The following is a 14897-nucleotide window of genomic DNA, read 5'->3' as shown; positions in this document are numbered from 1 at the left end:
GGTGTAGAGCCAAGAGGCCAGGCTGCAGCAGACTCAAAAGGACGCCTGCTTTGCCAGCACCACCAGTGCTATCGCTATCCTGTCCCAGATACTGCCCAGTCAGAAAAGAGCTTTTCATGGGACATGCCAGAGGTTTTCCATCTCCCAGCTCCTGCAATAAGGTCATAAACCTGTGCTTATGATTTCAGTGTCTATTGATACAATGTGCTGTCAAACTTCCAGCGTCCTGCCTGCTGCAGCATGCCCAAATGTGAAGGAATAACCTTGGTTTAAACACAATTATGCTTGACATGGAGCAGAGCTTTTGAAGGCAACTGTTACCCTTGGAGCTGGAGACAATTTATTTACGTCCCTCAAAGTCAGGGATAAAAGAGCTTTGGACCATCCATTCTGAGTTGGGTCTTTTCTGCTGAAAATCCATTTTATGTCTATAATGCTCTATATTGCAGATTTTTCCAGTGGAAAAGGGAGTTTCCTGGAGCTGCCAGGACAGAGGGAAGGGTGACTCCTGGGGGATTTTGCAGTAGGCAACTGTGTTTTTAACAGAAAAGGTACAAATGGTACAAGTGAAGCCATCAGCTCTATGGCAGCATGACTGCCTCACCAAGAGAAAAGGCTGCGAGTGAACGAAAAGAGTTACAAGGAAATACCATGTGCATTGAACAGTTATTCCTGACAATTAAAAGTAAGCCATTAATTAATCGCTAACAATTGAATGAGTTGTTGATGCTGGTCGGTACACGTCAACACAGGCGATTACCAAGATCAATGGCTTTTTAAAGACCTCTCCACCCCCAATTTGATGCTCTACAAGAAAGAGGTTCTCCACCTACTGAGAACAGTAATGGTTTCTTGGGGTTTTATTCAAAGTTCAAGTAAAACTCTTTGTTTGAGATGAACAAATTGTGGCTGCCACATCAGGACTGAGATCCTTGAGTTACTTACTGCAGGTTACTGAAATTAAGTTGGTTAAAGAGAGATTTTTTCGCTGTTCAAAGTCCCAAACTGAACAAAATGGAAAGGAACAAAATAAGCTAAGCTACTTTCTTGGTAGAGTCTACACATTTTATTAGCTTCTTTTTCTAATTTCTCAGTTGAACTCCCTTGGGACAGGCATAAGGGCTTGTTGTAAATGCACAAGCTCGCACCCACCCCAGCACATCTCTGTGAAATTCAGAGTGTTCGTGCACCTGTGGTTATGTCCCTTCCAGGGGTGTCCCTGGCCTTTTCACAGTGTATTCAGGGAATGCTTTCTCATTCTCCTGATCGCCTTTTCCTCATCCCCTTGACTAAACCAGCTGACCACCAACACGGAAAGCATTTCGCACCTACATTCTGCTTGCCATCGACTTATGGTAGAAAAGCCAAATGCAAGCAGAAACCTGTAAACAAATCGACCAAATATGAAGTGGATTCACTTCCCTGGATAAGCTGATCTCTGCCATAGGTTCAGGGCTAGTTAGATACCTTGTGTAATTGCTCAGGGCCAATTTTCTGCTTATTTTTACTGCTATAACTCTAAACCAGCTCCTGTAGAGTCCAGAGTGCTGTGAGCGTAAGCAGAGCCAGGCTCTGGCCCTTCATCTTTTACCAAAAGCTATTTGCAAAGCTCAGTTTTTGAATGTATAGTATTTGAAGATCTGGGCCTTTAACCAGGGGAAGGAAATGGAGATCTACCCAACCAAACACCGACCAGCCCTTTCCTAGCAGATCCAGTTTCCACATAGAGTGGTCACAGGGGCTCTGTGGAAATTAAAGGAGACCAGCAAGTTTCCACTGGCTAAAGACCTTGTGATTAGCTTTGCCCAAATACCACTGTCCTCTTCTACATCATCTGAAAAGCACAGTAACAACATCGGTGGCTTTTATAGACCTCAGCTTTTCTAATGACAAGGAATCCCAGCCGGAGAAGGGTTACCAATACATTCAGTACCAGAGAACAGAGAACAATGGGCCATAATCTGGATGCTTTGTGGCCCAAGAGCTAGACAGGGCTTCCTTGACTCTTTTCACCATGTTTCCAAATGTTTTGTATCCTCAATCAATCCACAGGACTTTGGGATTCATTTCGCGATTACTTCGTGATTCACTGTGCTGGAAAAACCTGTTTTCCAGTGCTCTGCTATCCATTGATGCCCCATCCACATATGATACCATTACATTCATGGGAGCCGCTTCTTGTTCAGGACAACACAACCTCACCCAAAGTCAAGGCCCCATATTACGCCCTGAACACGTCTCAAATTAGGAGCTCTCCTAATGTCCCGCATAAGGAGGCTCCAACACCCAATGTCCTCGCTGATATCCAACAATGTCACTTCTAAACTTTCTTGAGTGAAAGATTTTCTTTAGGGGGAAAAAAAAACCAGCAAAGCAGAGGTGCAGTCAGAGATTTCCACAATGCAATGCATAGCATAGAAGATCATACCTGCTTATTTGCCTCGCTTCTCCTTTGCAGAGAGACTGCAGAAAAGCCAATTTATTAAAACGTTCCTTAGACGACAGTTCTTGAGATTTTCCTGAAACCTATCAAGGATTTTTAACAACTTCCCTGGCTGCATTTAACCATCTACAAGAGAAAGGTCCTAGACTAACACTTGAAAAGAGTTAGATCGACATTTCATACTACATCTGAGCACACAATGAATTTGCACCACATCTTGTAGTGTTCAAGGCCAGGTTGGATGGGGCTTGGAGCCCCTGATCCAGTGGGAGGTGTCCCTGCCTATGGCAGGGGGTGGAACTGGTGGGCTTTGAGGTCCCTTCTGACCCAAACCATTCTATGACCTTGATACTGACTATGAGTTGGATGGATGCAGCAGAATAGAAGTGCCCTTAGTGTAAGGACCAGAGTTCAGGCAGCAGAGTTTGCCTTCACCAAATCTGCGGTGTGTTGGAGCATCAGCAAGGACATCTCCATCTCCCCTCTAACTGAGCTGTCTGGTAGAGACTATATCCTCAGCGTCAGCTCCTCACATCTCAAATCTTTCTCCTACTGTAGTGGAGGACCATGGCGGAAAATTTTTTTCCCATCAATTCTTGTATGCCTTTGTCAAAGCTGATCAATGGATCCCTCAAACTGAGATAAGTTTCAAATACACAACTGAAGTCCACAAAGAACATTGTTGAAACCAAAACTTCAGCAACAGGGAACTGACTGGAAAGCCAAGAAAATGCAACTTTTTCATGTCAGGGTTTCTCTAGAGCTGATTACTTAATAACATATTTCATTTAAAGGAACAAAATGAGCTGCCCAGAGAAACAAACACTGGTTTCTGGATAGGGTTGCACAAAAACATTTCAAAATGTTCATAATGTTTAAAAAATGGGTTAAAAGAACTCTGTCTTGAGTTTTCACACTAAGAAAATGCAGGGACCTGGCTGCACTTACAGAAACCAGAAAAAATAAAATGGACAGAAAAAAACGCTTGTATATCTATTACTCTTTCTTATACATATTTACTTCTAAATGTATGCTGATTCAACATTGTGCTTACCGCCCATTGCCAGAGGGATTCAAAAGAGAAAGGAAATAAAAAGTAAAAAGAGAATCTGGTCACCTTTTTAAGGTAGACAATAAGTCCAAGCTCCAGACACACTTTGGAATACTCGTAGCTTTCTCATGAGCACATATCTCTGAGGAGCAAGAAATTCATTGCACAAATCCAGAAAGAAAGTACAGTTGTGCCTGTATCCAGCCATAAAGTGGCTTCATACCCACCAGAGCCTCACAAAGCAAGAACATTTCTGTCTTTCACAAAGCTATGGGGTACACATGCTGTGGTCTGGTGGCACCAGGGCCACTGGATTGTGTTGACAGGAACCTTTGGTTTGCCCATGGTGCAGCAGAACCTGGCTCCTGCTTAGAAGAGAGGGGGTTTGGATGCTGGAGATCACAATATCTTTCTCTAAAGGAGAGCAACATGTCTGGGACACGGGCTGTGAAGGGGTGTGGGTGTTTTGCTGCTGCAACCATTGAGCTGTTCCCACGCCAGGCCCCAGAGCAGCACGCACCACCCCTGCCCTGAGCCCCCCTGCGTGGTTCACCCCAAGCCCTGCCATCTCTCCGAAGCTTGCTTGGTTTCTTGCTTGCTTTTTGAGTGAATGCACTGTTCCACTTCTCAGCCAAAAGAAAGCACAAGATAAAGGACACTTCATCATGGTCTCACTAACACCACAAAGCGCATGATACAGTAGAGGAATGTGAGGGTACCGTAGCTTCGCTAATGAAGCAAGTTAAACAGGTAGCATCCAGAATAACACGCCTGATGTCAGAGGCTTCCCCCCAAGGGGACCCCAGCAAGCCCAGCCCCTTCTTTGGATGAAAATCCCACCCCATATAAACGACCATGGAAGTGAGGACAGCTGGGGAGTGTATCCCCTCCTCTGTGGCCCCAGACCGAGCAGGAAAGCCCTTCCTCGGCCTCCCCGGAGCCCTGGGGTGCGGGGCACCCCGGCGGCACAGTCACCCCCACTCTGCTCGCAGCCCCCCTTGTTTTGGTGAGGGGGGGGTATATGGATTCCCGAAGTACCCCCACCCCTATGACAGCCCGAAACCAGGGCCATGTCCTAAAGTGCCTTTGGCCCCGCAGGCTCTCAAAGTGCTTCGCAAACTACATAGAAACAACGAGGCATCGATCCCCCCCCCCGGGATCCTCCATCCCCGCCCGGGACCCCCAACCCCGACCCCGCCCGTCACCCCCGCCCCCCCGCCGGAGCTGTCCGGCCCCGCGGTGCTGAACGCCTCCCCCCCTTATTGCATAGCATCGCAAGACCTGATTGTAGGGGGACGGGGAGGGGGGGGCAGCACGATGGGGACCAGCCCCGCCGGGGGGGACCCGACACCCAACACCCCCCCTCCTGTGGCCTTCCCGGCCAGCCCCCTGCTCCCCTGGCTCCTTACCCCGAGAGGAGACAAACGCCATTGTATGGAGATCCTTTTTTTTTTTTTTCTTTATCCTTTCTTTTCTTTGTTTGCTTTTTTTTTTTTTGGTGTTTTGTGTTTTTAAATAAAAAATAAAATGTGTAAGAAAATAACATTTCTAAACGAAACCATTATCATTCTACTCTCTTTCCTTTCCCCCCTTCTTTTTCCCTTTTCCTTTTTTTTTTCTCTTTTTGGCCATCTTTTCATGGAACGAGATGTGCTGGCTGGGGGTAGGGAGAGGGCTCCTCCCGGTAGGAAACAATAAGGACGGAGGGGAAAAGGAGGAGGAGAGCAAGGGAGCTCAGTCCTCACACATCGCTGGATGTCCTTGGTCTGGAGGAGAAGGTGGAAGGGATGCAGCCGCAGCAGGCCAGCCAGAGCGACTTCTGGATGTCTGGGTTTCTGAAGGCGTAGATGATGGGGTTGATGAGGGAGTTGCAGGTGGCGGGCAACGCCAGGCAGTAGGTGTAGACCACGGGGTAGCTGGAATCGGCCACCAAAGAGTAGATGGCGAAGGGGATCCAGCACAGGGCGAAGGTGCCGAGGATGAGGGAGAGGGTGGAAAGCCCTTTGCGGGTGGAGGTGGCCTGCGCCGTGGCGATGAACTGATGCTGCACGGCGATCTGCTGGGCGTGCCGGAAGGCGATCTTGCAGATCTGCAGGTAGAGCTGCATCATCAGGGCGAAGAGGAGCAGGAAGGTGACGGCCAGCACGGCCGCATTGTCCTTGGTGACGGGCCGCAGGATGCTGCAGGAGCTCTGGTCCCGCAGGCAGTTCCAGCCCAGGAGGGGCAGCAGCCCCACGCCGAGGCACAGCAGCCACATCAGCAGCACCATCGCGCAGGTGAAGCCCAGCGTGCGCTCGCTGTGGTAGGTCAGCGCGTTGTATAGCGACAGGTAGCGGTCCACCGTGATGGCCAGCAGGCTGCAGACGGAGGCGGAGAAGGCGGCGAGCAGCAGCCCCGCGGCTCCCAGCTCCGCAGCCTCGCTGGGCGGCCGCAGCAGGTACCGCACGGCGAAGTTGGCCACCAGCCCCAGCCCGGCCAGCAGATCCGCCAGCGCCAGGCTGCCGATCAGCAGGAACATGGGAGCCCGCAGGCTCGGCGTGTAGAACAGCACGGCCAGCACCAGCGCGTTCTCGCCCGCCACCGCCGTCCCCGTGGCGCAGAGCGCGATGTCCCAGGGGCTCACGCCGCCCGCCGCCCCGCCGCCGCCCGGAGCCGCCGTGCCCGGCCCCGCGCTGGGCTCCGAGGCGTTCCCGAGCGCCGGGAGCCGCTGCTGCTGCGGCTGCGGCTGCCACGGCTCCCCCATGGCCGCGGGGCCGTGCAGCATCGCTGGGGAGAGAGGCACAGGCGGGCGGTGAGGGGCGCGGGGATGCGGAGGGGGAGACCCGCACCGAGCCCCGCGCCCAGCCCCAGCACACCCCGCACCGAGCCCGGGGAGCCCCGCACCGAGCCCCGCACCGGGTCCGCACCCGGCCGCCGCCGGTGGCCGCAGGGCGCCCCCCCCGAGAGCTGCCCGCTGCCCCTCCCGGCGCGCTGAGGCCGAGCGCAGCTCAGCACACCTCGGTACAGCTCAACCCAGCCCAGCACAGCCCAGCACAGCTCAGCGCAGCTTAACACGGCTCAGCCCAGCCCAGCTCAGCCCAGCTCAGCCCAGCTCAGCCCAGCGCCGCCGCCTCCGTGCGCTCTGCCCCGCGCAGGACCCGGGGCGCTGCGCTCCCCGTCGCTGGCTGCCAAGTCCTCCCCCCCGCGTCCCCGGCTACCTTTTGCTGCCTATTTATAGCGCAAAGCATCCCCCATCCCCCTCCCCAACCCTTTCTTTTTTGCGTCCGGTGAGTAAAAATAAATACTATTCATAGGCCAACCCGCGTACCTATGCGGAGCCGGTGATGAAACCAGAAGGCAGCCGCAAAGGACAGTCTGCGTTAACTTTCTCCTTTCTCCTTCCCCTCCTTGGTGCAAGATGCTCCCAGCCAGTTCCTGCCCTGCCCGGCACGGTCCCCCTTGCAGAGGAAATCCAGCTCCCCCGGGTCAGCAGAGGGGTGAAGGTTGGGGGGCTCTGCCTGCAGTTCGCTGCCAGCTCCCACCACCCGCATCCCCTCTTAGCGCATGCAGCCCAGCCGCTCCCGGGGGCGGTTGTGTTACCTGGCTTTAATGCTAGAAGATCTGCTTGCTTTTCCCCGTTTTTATTTTTCCCCTTCCCGGTCCTTCCAGCCCTTGGTGTTAAGCCTCATTCCTCGGTGAGCATTGCTAATAACGTTGGCAGATAGCTGGCATCGACTTGCACTTAATATTCCTGCCCCATTGGATCTGCTGATAAATCTCAACTCTGACGTCAAAGTCTTCACTTATATTCATGATCCAAGTCTGTGAATCAGAGCTGCTGTGATCAGAATAACAACGAGGCTGTCTCCCTGCTCCACATCCACACCCGCAGGCACGAGGGGGTGCGCGCACCCGCACGCACCCATGCAGGCACCCGCCCCGCCATCCATTCATCAGCTCTCCCGCCGCCCCGATGCACCTCCCCAAGGTCGGCGCCCTTCGCACCTGCGTCTTGCGGCTGCAGCTTGGGTGCCAGCCAGGCCCCGGCGGCTCGCAAAGGCGGACGGGCAAGGTTTATTTTTACCTCTCGTGCGGGGATCTAAAGGGAGAGGAGGTGATCCGCTATGGCGTGGCGTGGCTTGGCTGCCCCACGCTTCAAGGGCAATGGCCAGGGACAGCAGCACCGGTGCAGAGGAGCCGGCAGCTGGTGGGTCCTCAGGAGTCCCTGTGCCACCAGGCTGGCGCAGATGCATCCCCTCACAGGGGAGACATCGCGCCCCAGAGCCTTCACCCCACACGGGCTTCCTTCCAGCCAGTGTAAAAGCTGGGATGAGGGGGATCAACGTCTTGAAGCTTCACACGGACTGCCCAGCCCGACACTCACCGTTCTGTGCGGGAGGGACCTGTCTGAGGATGGAGGGTGTGGGAGTCTGCCCCCCTCCCTGCACTGCAGCACCCACCCACCCACCCCAAGGCTTTCTTCCTGAATATTTGGGAAAAGATCAGCCTGGAAAGAAATCAGTCCCAAAGACATGATGATTTTTCTGGCCAAAAATGACTCCACAATTCAGAGAGGGAGCAGGATCTTCAAAGCAGGGATGCTCATCTCCTGTGTCGGCAATATTTCAGCTACACCTTCTCCCCCCTCTCCTACTGGTTTCATAACACTCCAGCTTTACTCCTTCATCCCCCTTTCTCTTCCAGGCTGTAGCTGTGCAGTGCAGTGAGATCAATGCAGGAAGCATTTCCACCTCCTGATACGCAAAGATATTTAGGTGAATATCAGTGGTTTTGGCTGAACCCGATAGCCCCAGTTAGGAGCATCTGTGTTCTTAATCAGGCCAAGCCCCATCCCAGGAGACTTGAATCGTCATCTACCTGGGGCTGCCAGCCGCGTGACTGAGCGCCGTTGTGTGCCGAGTGACATGAGCAGCATGAAAAGGGGCGGAGGAAAGCTGAGCAAAGAGCTGAATGAATTCACTCCCAGTAATTACACACTGCCTGGGAAAGGGGAGGTGGATGCAGTTTTCATTGTGCAGCAGGCATCCTGCACTGAGCTGTTGAGGCAGAGGGGACATGACGGCCTGGTGAGGTGTTCCTCAAGGGCATGACCCATCCAGGGCCCCCACGGTGAGATGAGTGCGGGCGGCCTCAGACCAGCCAGGCTGATGGGACGCGAGCAGCTGCAGATCTGAGCAGGGAAAACCCTGCTGTCCCCACTAGCTCTGCCAGGGGCTGCTGAATCCCCTAACCAACAGAGGGGAGGCTGCTGTGGCTTTGGGTCCCCAAGTCCAGCCAGGAGCGATGCTGAGCAGGGATGGACATGTGCAGATGCACTGTGCAGCCCTCCAGTAAGCGTCCTCACACAGCCTGCTGCTGCGCTCCAGCCTTTGGATCCTCTCACCTGTAGTTGCCTCTTGCACAGGCACACACTTCCCAACAGGTCTCAGCTGACCCCAATGCCCCCTGGTCTCACTGATAGTTGGCTTGGACCTCCCACCATCCAGCCCCTCCTGCACTCATTCATAGAAACCTACTCAAATGCCTGGGTCTCTTGGTTGATTGCCAGAGTCCACAGAAGCTCTGATAGTCCCAAACCACCCTGTTGCCTCTCTTTCCCATCTTCAGTTCCTCTCCTCAACATCCCACTGCAAGTTTGGCATGGTCGCAGGGTGCTTTCCCCATGTCCTGCAGTGAGTACAAGATCTTGCAGGCATTATCCCCCTCCACTCAAGAGATGATCCGTTTCCTTGTGCTCATCGCAATAGGCTTCTCACCCAGCAGTCAGGGCTGCTTACCCTCCCGTGGCACCCCAGGGAGGAGTGACTCCATGCCTCTGTTGGGGTTTTCTGGGGGTTCACCTCCTGGCTATGACCTCCTGTGTGCAAGGGGATATGCCAGGCTGGTGGCATGCCTGGAAGCGCTGTCAGAATCCTGAAGCTTTTCCTCCTTCTCTTTCCTGTGCTACAGCCAGGCCCCTGCCCGGATCCTGCAGACGGCCAAGCCTCAGCAGGTGAAAAGGACACTTTTGATAAAACAGATGCAACACAGTTCTCCATTACATTTTTTCTCTATGAGCATTAAAATCAGCTTGCTTTATTCCCTTTGGGGAAATGTCATTATGTCCCTGCATCACAGGAGCTTTTCCCACCCTGGCTTCCACTCCTGCCGGAGTATCTCATGGCTGAACTGACAAACTCATGAGCTCATTGCCTTGAAACCCCCCGAGATGGGCAGGCAAAGCCGCACCACTGGAAATTCATTCCTGTGTTTACACTGGCATCTTTTCCACAGTGAACGGATGCAGCCTTATTTCAGCGCCTCTGTTGTTCCCTATTACTCCAATGGTGCTCAAAGAGTTATAAGAAGGAAAAGCGTGGCTATAATTAGCAGTGCTGACTAATCAGGGTGTCGAACTAGCACACTGCGCCCGCCAGCCTCCCCAAAAATGGGGCCGTTGGGGGCTGCGCACTGCTGGAGATCGTGTGAAGTCCTACATTCAAAAGCTTTGCATAATCTTTCTGGCTGCAGGGTGGAAACGAGGCCATTCTCTTGCTGCTGCTTCTGCTGGAGAGTGGGGGCTTCTCCCAGCGCTGCTTCAGTCGCTGGGCTCCAGCATTGCAGCCTGGCAGAAGAAAGGACTGAGGCTCAGTGAGGGGTTAGGAGGTTGTGTGCTGATGTCAAACCCAGGTAGCTGTGGAGGCAATCTGGTAGGAGTCTGGCTTATTAAATCATCTGGCTCTGCTGAAAAACAGTTGATTTGGCTGAAAAGCCTCTCTCACAGGTAGCTGGAATAGACCCGTTCAAGGGTTCAGCTTGCAGACGCCACCTCTGCCATCCTGCCTGCAACAGCACGGCTGCAACCCTACTTTTGCCTCTCAGAGAGCTATGGTTGCATGGTTTACTCTTGCAGCAGCCTGGAACATAGGCCCCAGCTTGCCCCACGCTGCTGAGATGTGCAAGACCTTCCTACACCAAAATGAGATACCTCTGGGTTGCCCGGTGTGGGGATGGCGGGGACAGCACGCCTCGCTGGGCGCTGCGATTGGGCATCCAGCTGCTGTGAATGCTCCGCCATGGAGCAGCAGCTTTGGAGAGGTGTGGGCACTGAGGGCACACAGGGTGGTTAACAGCAGAGATGCTGAGCGCACCCCAGCATGCACAAAAGCTCTGCGTCTGCAGGTTTGCCCTGGGAGGCTGTTGGGCCAAGCTCAGCTATGCTTGGGCAGCAGCTCCCGGCTCCCAGGGCCCCCCTGTGCGAGGACAGCCTGCATCCCTGCATCCCACTGGCACCCGCGTGGGTACAGGACCCTACTAGACATTAGGAGGAAATTTTTCACCATGAGAGCAGTGAGACACTGGAACAGGTTGCCCAGGGAAGTGGTGGCTGCCCCATCCCTGGAGGTGTTCAAGGCCAGGTTGGGTGGGGTTTGGGTACCCTCATCCAGTGAGAGGTGTCCCTGCCCATGGCGGGAGGTGGAATTAGATGATCTTTACGGTCCCTTCCAACTCAAACCATTCTAGTGCTGCACACCTGGGGACAGGACCCCCAGCATGGATGAGTGGGGGCAATGCCAAGCTGTGCCAGAAAGGAGCAGCGCTGCGTGATTTGAGGGCTCACTCTGACTTCTCTTTCCATTTCCAACCAGACACTCAGGCCAAAACAGGGAGAGGATTTTTTTCCCTGCCCTTCAGTTATATCATTCCCACCTGAATGATTTTGCTCCAAATCCTTAAGCTTCACTGCTTTTCTGAGCCAGAGGAACACATTTTGAAGCACCTTTGCTGGCATGCACCGTGTCACCATATGTCAGGCTCAGCTCTGGTGAGAAGGGCTTCTGGACAGGGTTATTTTCTGAAATAAAGAGCTTTTGCACTGTGTTTTCCTACTTCTCCCACGCTGTGTTTGGCGCTCTGGCTGGCTACCTCAGCAGCAGCGACTGTTTCGCCTATGCTGCCATTCATCAAACCATAGGGAACGCTGAGAGTGTGCAGGATGTGAGGCAAAATATTAGGGCAAATGGTTGTGATAATTAATAATTAACAAGAACCTAATTTACCTGACATGGCACAGAGGGAAGGAAAATTTTCTGTGGTTTTTGGAAGCGGCAAAATAAGAAAGATTCTTTAGAAAAGAAAAAAAAATCTGGAATCCTTTTGCAGCTGGGAGAGGGGCAGCGGGTCCTCCCTGCCAGCCTCCCACCACCCACTGCCACCAGCACAAGCTTTCCAAAGCCAGGCTTGCTGTAAGCTGCTCCGGAGGAGCTTGGTTCCTGCACTCACACTGGGACCACCATAACACCTGAGCCCCAGCAGAGACTTGGATCTGAGGACCAGGGAAGGTGTTCAGTCCATGCTGAAAAGCCATCATCTGCCCCGGGGATGGCGATACATCAGTGCCGAAAGAAATCTATAGCCACCGCATGCCGATGGAGACGGGTTTGTTTCTCCATTGCAAGGCTAAACTCCCATGCTGATCCCTCCTAATGTGCTGGCATGGGGGGTGTTAAGCAGCCCACCCAGCAGGGAAAGGTCTCCTGCAGTAGCACTCAAAGGACCTCCCCGTTTCCTTTCCCACTGGGCAGGAAGGACAGTCGGGTTTAGTAAAACCCAGGGAACAAGTTCTCAGCTTTGAAGCTAAGCAAAAGGCAGCTCTGACACTCCCTCGCCCAAGCACAGTTGGTCCTCTCTATTTATCGATTTTGACTCTTACTTCTGACATTTAAACAGGTTCCTATGCAGAGTCACGGCACTGGGCTCCCCTCTGAGCATCTCCTGAGCATGGGCACATTTCCTGGAGTTAGCCTGGGGACCACACTGCCCAGATCCACAGCCCTGGTCTGAAACAGGGGGTGGGCTAGGAATTTGTCAGAAAAAGGTCACAGCTGCTTCCTGGTGAGAGAAATAATTCACAGAAAGCAAGTGCTTGGCTTGGAAGAAAAACAGCCAGAGTGAGGGAGAGTTACAAGCAGGTAAAGCCAGGTGCCAGGAGCCAACCGGAGCAGCTCCCATGGGCTCCTCCTGCCTTCCCACTGCATGCATGCCTGAGCCAGAGACCTGCAGGATGGGACCCAAAAGAGGTTAAAATACCTGAAAATACCCAGTTGCCTCTAAAAATCTTAGGAAAAACACAGAAAAGGAAGATTTCACTCTCCTGCATCCAGTGGACTCGGATGCTCTCCTGGCTCAGGGCATGGATGTGGAGTAGTTGTCTTATCAATGATGCAGGCAATGCTATTCCTGCCTATAGATGTTTCGGGAGAAGCAGTGAAGGCTTCTTGCCTTTCCCTGGATGCAGGGCAGTGCTTACAAGCAGCATTGCCAGCTATGGGCACTGCCTTTGCCAGGAACCTGGGTCTCATCCCAACACTCAACCTGAGCCATACTCACCTGGATTTGGGGTATACGGAGCTATTTTTCCCCCTCTGTGCTATGCATTTTCTCCTTCCGCACCACTGCCCAGGGCTGTGTCTCAGTAGGGGGAAATTTCCCCACATTAAAAGAGACATTTCCAGGAGTATGAATACGCAGCCAGGGCAGAACATACTGGGAATCCGCCTTGCCCATTCTCCAGCCTATGGTTTAAATCAAGAAAGTCCTCTGTTCGCAAAGGATTTCCCTCTGCACAGGGGACTTTACCCTAGAGCTGCACCGTGCCTCTCCCTACAGCCATGCTGGAGATTGCTTGGCTCAGAAACATCATCGTCCCAAGGCCCCGCGGGCCATGTTTGTGACAGAAAGACACTTGGCAGAGGGAGTGGGAGAGCAGAAAACTGGTGGTGGGGAAAGGCCCTCAGCACAAGAAAGAAACTGAGGGGCTGGAGCGTGTCCAGAAAAGGGAACGGAGCTGGGAAGGGTCTGTAGCCGGGGGGTTGTGGGAGCAGCTGAGGGACCTGGGGCTGTTTAGCCTGGAGGAGAGGAGGCTGAGGGGAGACCTCATCGCTCCCTGCAGCTCCTAAAAAGAGGTTGTGGTGAGGTGGGCACTGGGCTCTTCGCCCAAGGAGCAAGTGACAGGACAAGAGGAAATGGCCTCGAGTTGCACCAGGGGAGGTTTAGACCGGGTTTTGGGAAAAATTACTTCCCAAAAGGGGTTGTCAAACACTGAAAGAGGCTTCCAGGGCAGTGGTGGATTCATCATCCCTGGAGGGATTTAAAAGCGGTGTGGATGCGGTGCACAGGGACAGGGTTTAGTGGTGGAAATGGCAGTGTGAGGTTTTCAGTTGGACTCAATAGTCTTAAAGGTCCTTTCCAACCTGAAAGATTCTGTGATTCTGTGACAGGAGCAGGATTCACGGCATGGACAGGAGCATGATGCACGGCAGGAGCAGGGTGCAGGACCCAGGTCATGCCTGACCCCAGGGACGTGTCAGCCCTTGCTCAGGCAGGAGCGGGGCCACACGCTGCTGGAGGGCTGCCCACCACAGACCCTGCCTCCCACCACCAGCAGAGCTGAGGGGGATTTACACTCTGCAGCGCAGACCCTTTGCATCCATTCTGCCTTTATTTACCACCTGGGAGTCCCCAAGAGAGGCAAGGGTGGCAGGACAGATGGGGACGGTGAGACTCGGAACTGCACCTTCCCATCCAATTTTGAGTTATTTCCTTTATTTTTTAACTTGTATTTCTCCTGAAAGGTTAGGTCTCTTGTCAGAGCTTGAAGTCACGATTGTCTTCCCTGATATCAGTGTAATCGTGTTTGATGAGTCACTTGTTTAACGGGAAGAGGCTGCTGGTTGCTATAGGGATGGCAGCAGAGGGGAGAGGATCCCTTCATTACCCTAATCACCACTTGTGACGGAGAAAACATAACCCCAATCACTTCCAGTCCAAATTCCCTTCCGCCATAACTTCTTGACAGCTGGGTGTGTCAGGCTCTTTCCCCAGCTGCAGGGATGCCCAGGCAGGTCCCCGAGTGGGGAATCTGCTTGAGTTGGGGGATATCACAGGGCTGGGAGGTGGCGAGGGAAGGTACGGAAGGGATCATGCCCTTGGATTCTGCGCTGGTGAGGCCATACCTTGAATCCCAGGTTCAGTTTTGGGCCCCTCACTCCAAGAAAGACATTGAAGGGCTGGAGCGCATCCGGAGATGGGAACAGAGCTGGGAAAGGGTCTGGGGAACAGGGGTTGTGGGAGAGGCTGAGGGCCCTGGGGCTGTTTAGCCTGGAGAAGAGGAGTCTGAGGGGAGACCTCATTGCTCTCTGCAGCTCCTAAAAGGAGGTTATGGTGAGGTGGGTGCTGGGCTCTTCTCCCAGTGAACAAGCAAGAAGATGAGAGGAAATGGCCTCAAGTTGTGCCAGGGGAGGTGTAGATTGGATATTAGGAAGAATTTCTTCACTGAAAGGGTTCTCAGGTATTGGCAGAGGCTGCCCAGGGCAGTGGTGGAGTCTCCACCCCTGGAGGGTTTGAAAAAATGTGCGACCACAG

At 53.4% G+C, this 14897-nt stretch overlaps 1 protein-coding gene across 1 annotated transcript; it reads right to left on the bottom strand.

Annotated features, from left to right (window-relative positions):
* Positions 1-5000: 5000 nt before the first annotated feature.
* On the bottom strand, positions 5001-7528 carry LOC104058402 (G-protein coupled receptor 12). The gene is made up of 2 exons (XM_054075689.1): positions 7074-7528; positions 5001-6260 (listed from the first exon to the last, which is right to left on the bottom strand). Exon 2 carries the CDS (start codon positions 6256-6258, stop codon positions 5236-5238), a length of 1023 nt encoding a protein of 340 aa, XP_053931664.1. The 5' UTR covers positions 6259-6260; positions 7074-7528; the 3' UTR covers positions 5001-5235.
* Between the last annotated feature and the right edge of the window lie 7369 nt (positions 7529-14897).

Source organism: Cuculus canorus, chromosome 10 (assembly GCF_017976375.1).
Source record: "Cuculus canorus isolate bCucCan1 chromosome 10, bCucCan1.pri, whole genome shotgun sequence".
Classification (NCBI taxonomy): Eukaryota; Metazoa; Chordata; class Aves; order Cuculiformes; family Cuculidae; genus Cuculus; species Cuculus canorus.
The sequence above is the reverse complement of the archived record's forward strand: the minus strand, read 5'-3'. Positions and strand labels throughout refer to the sequence as shown.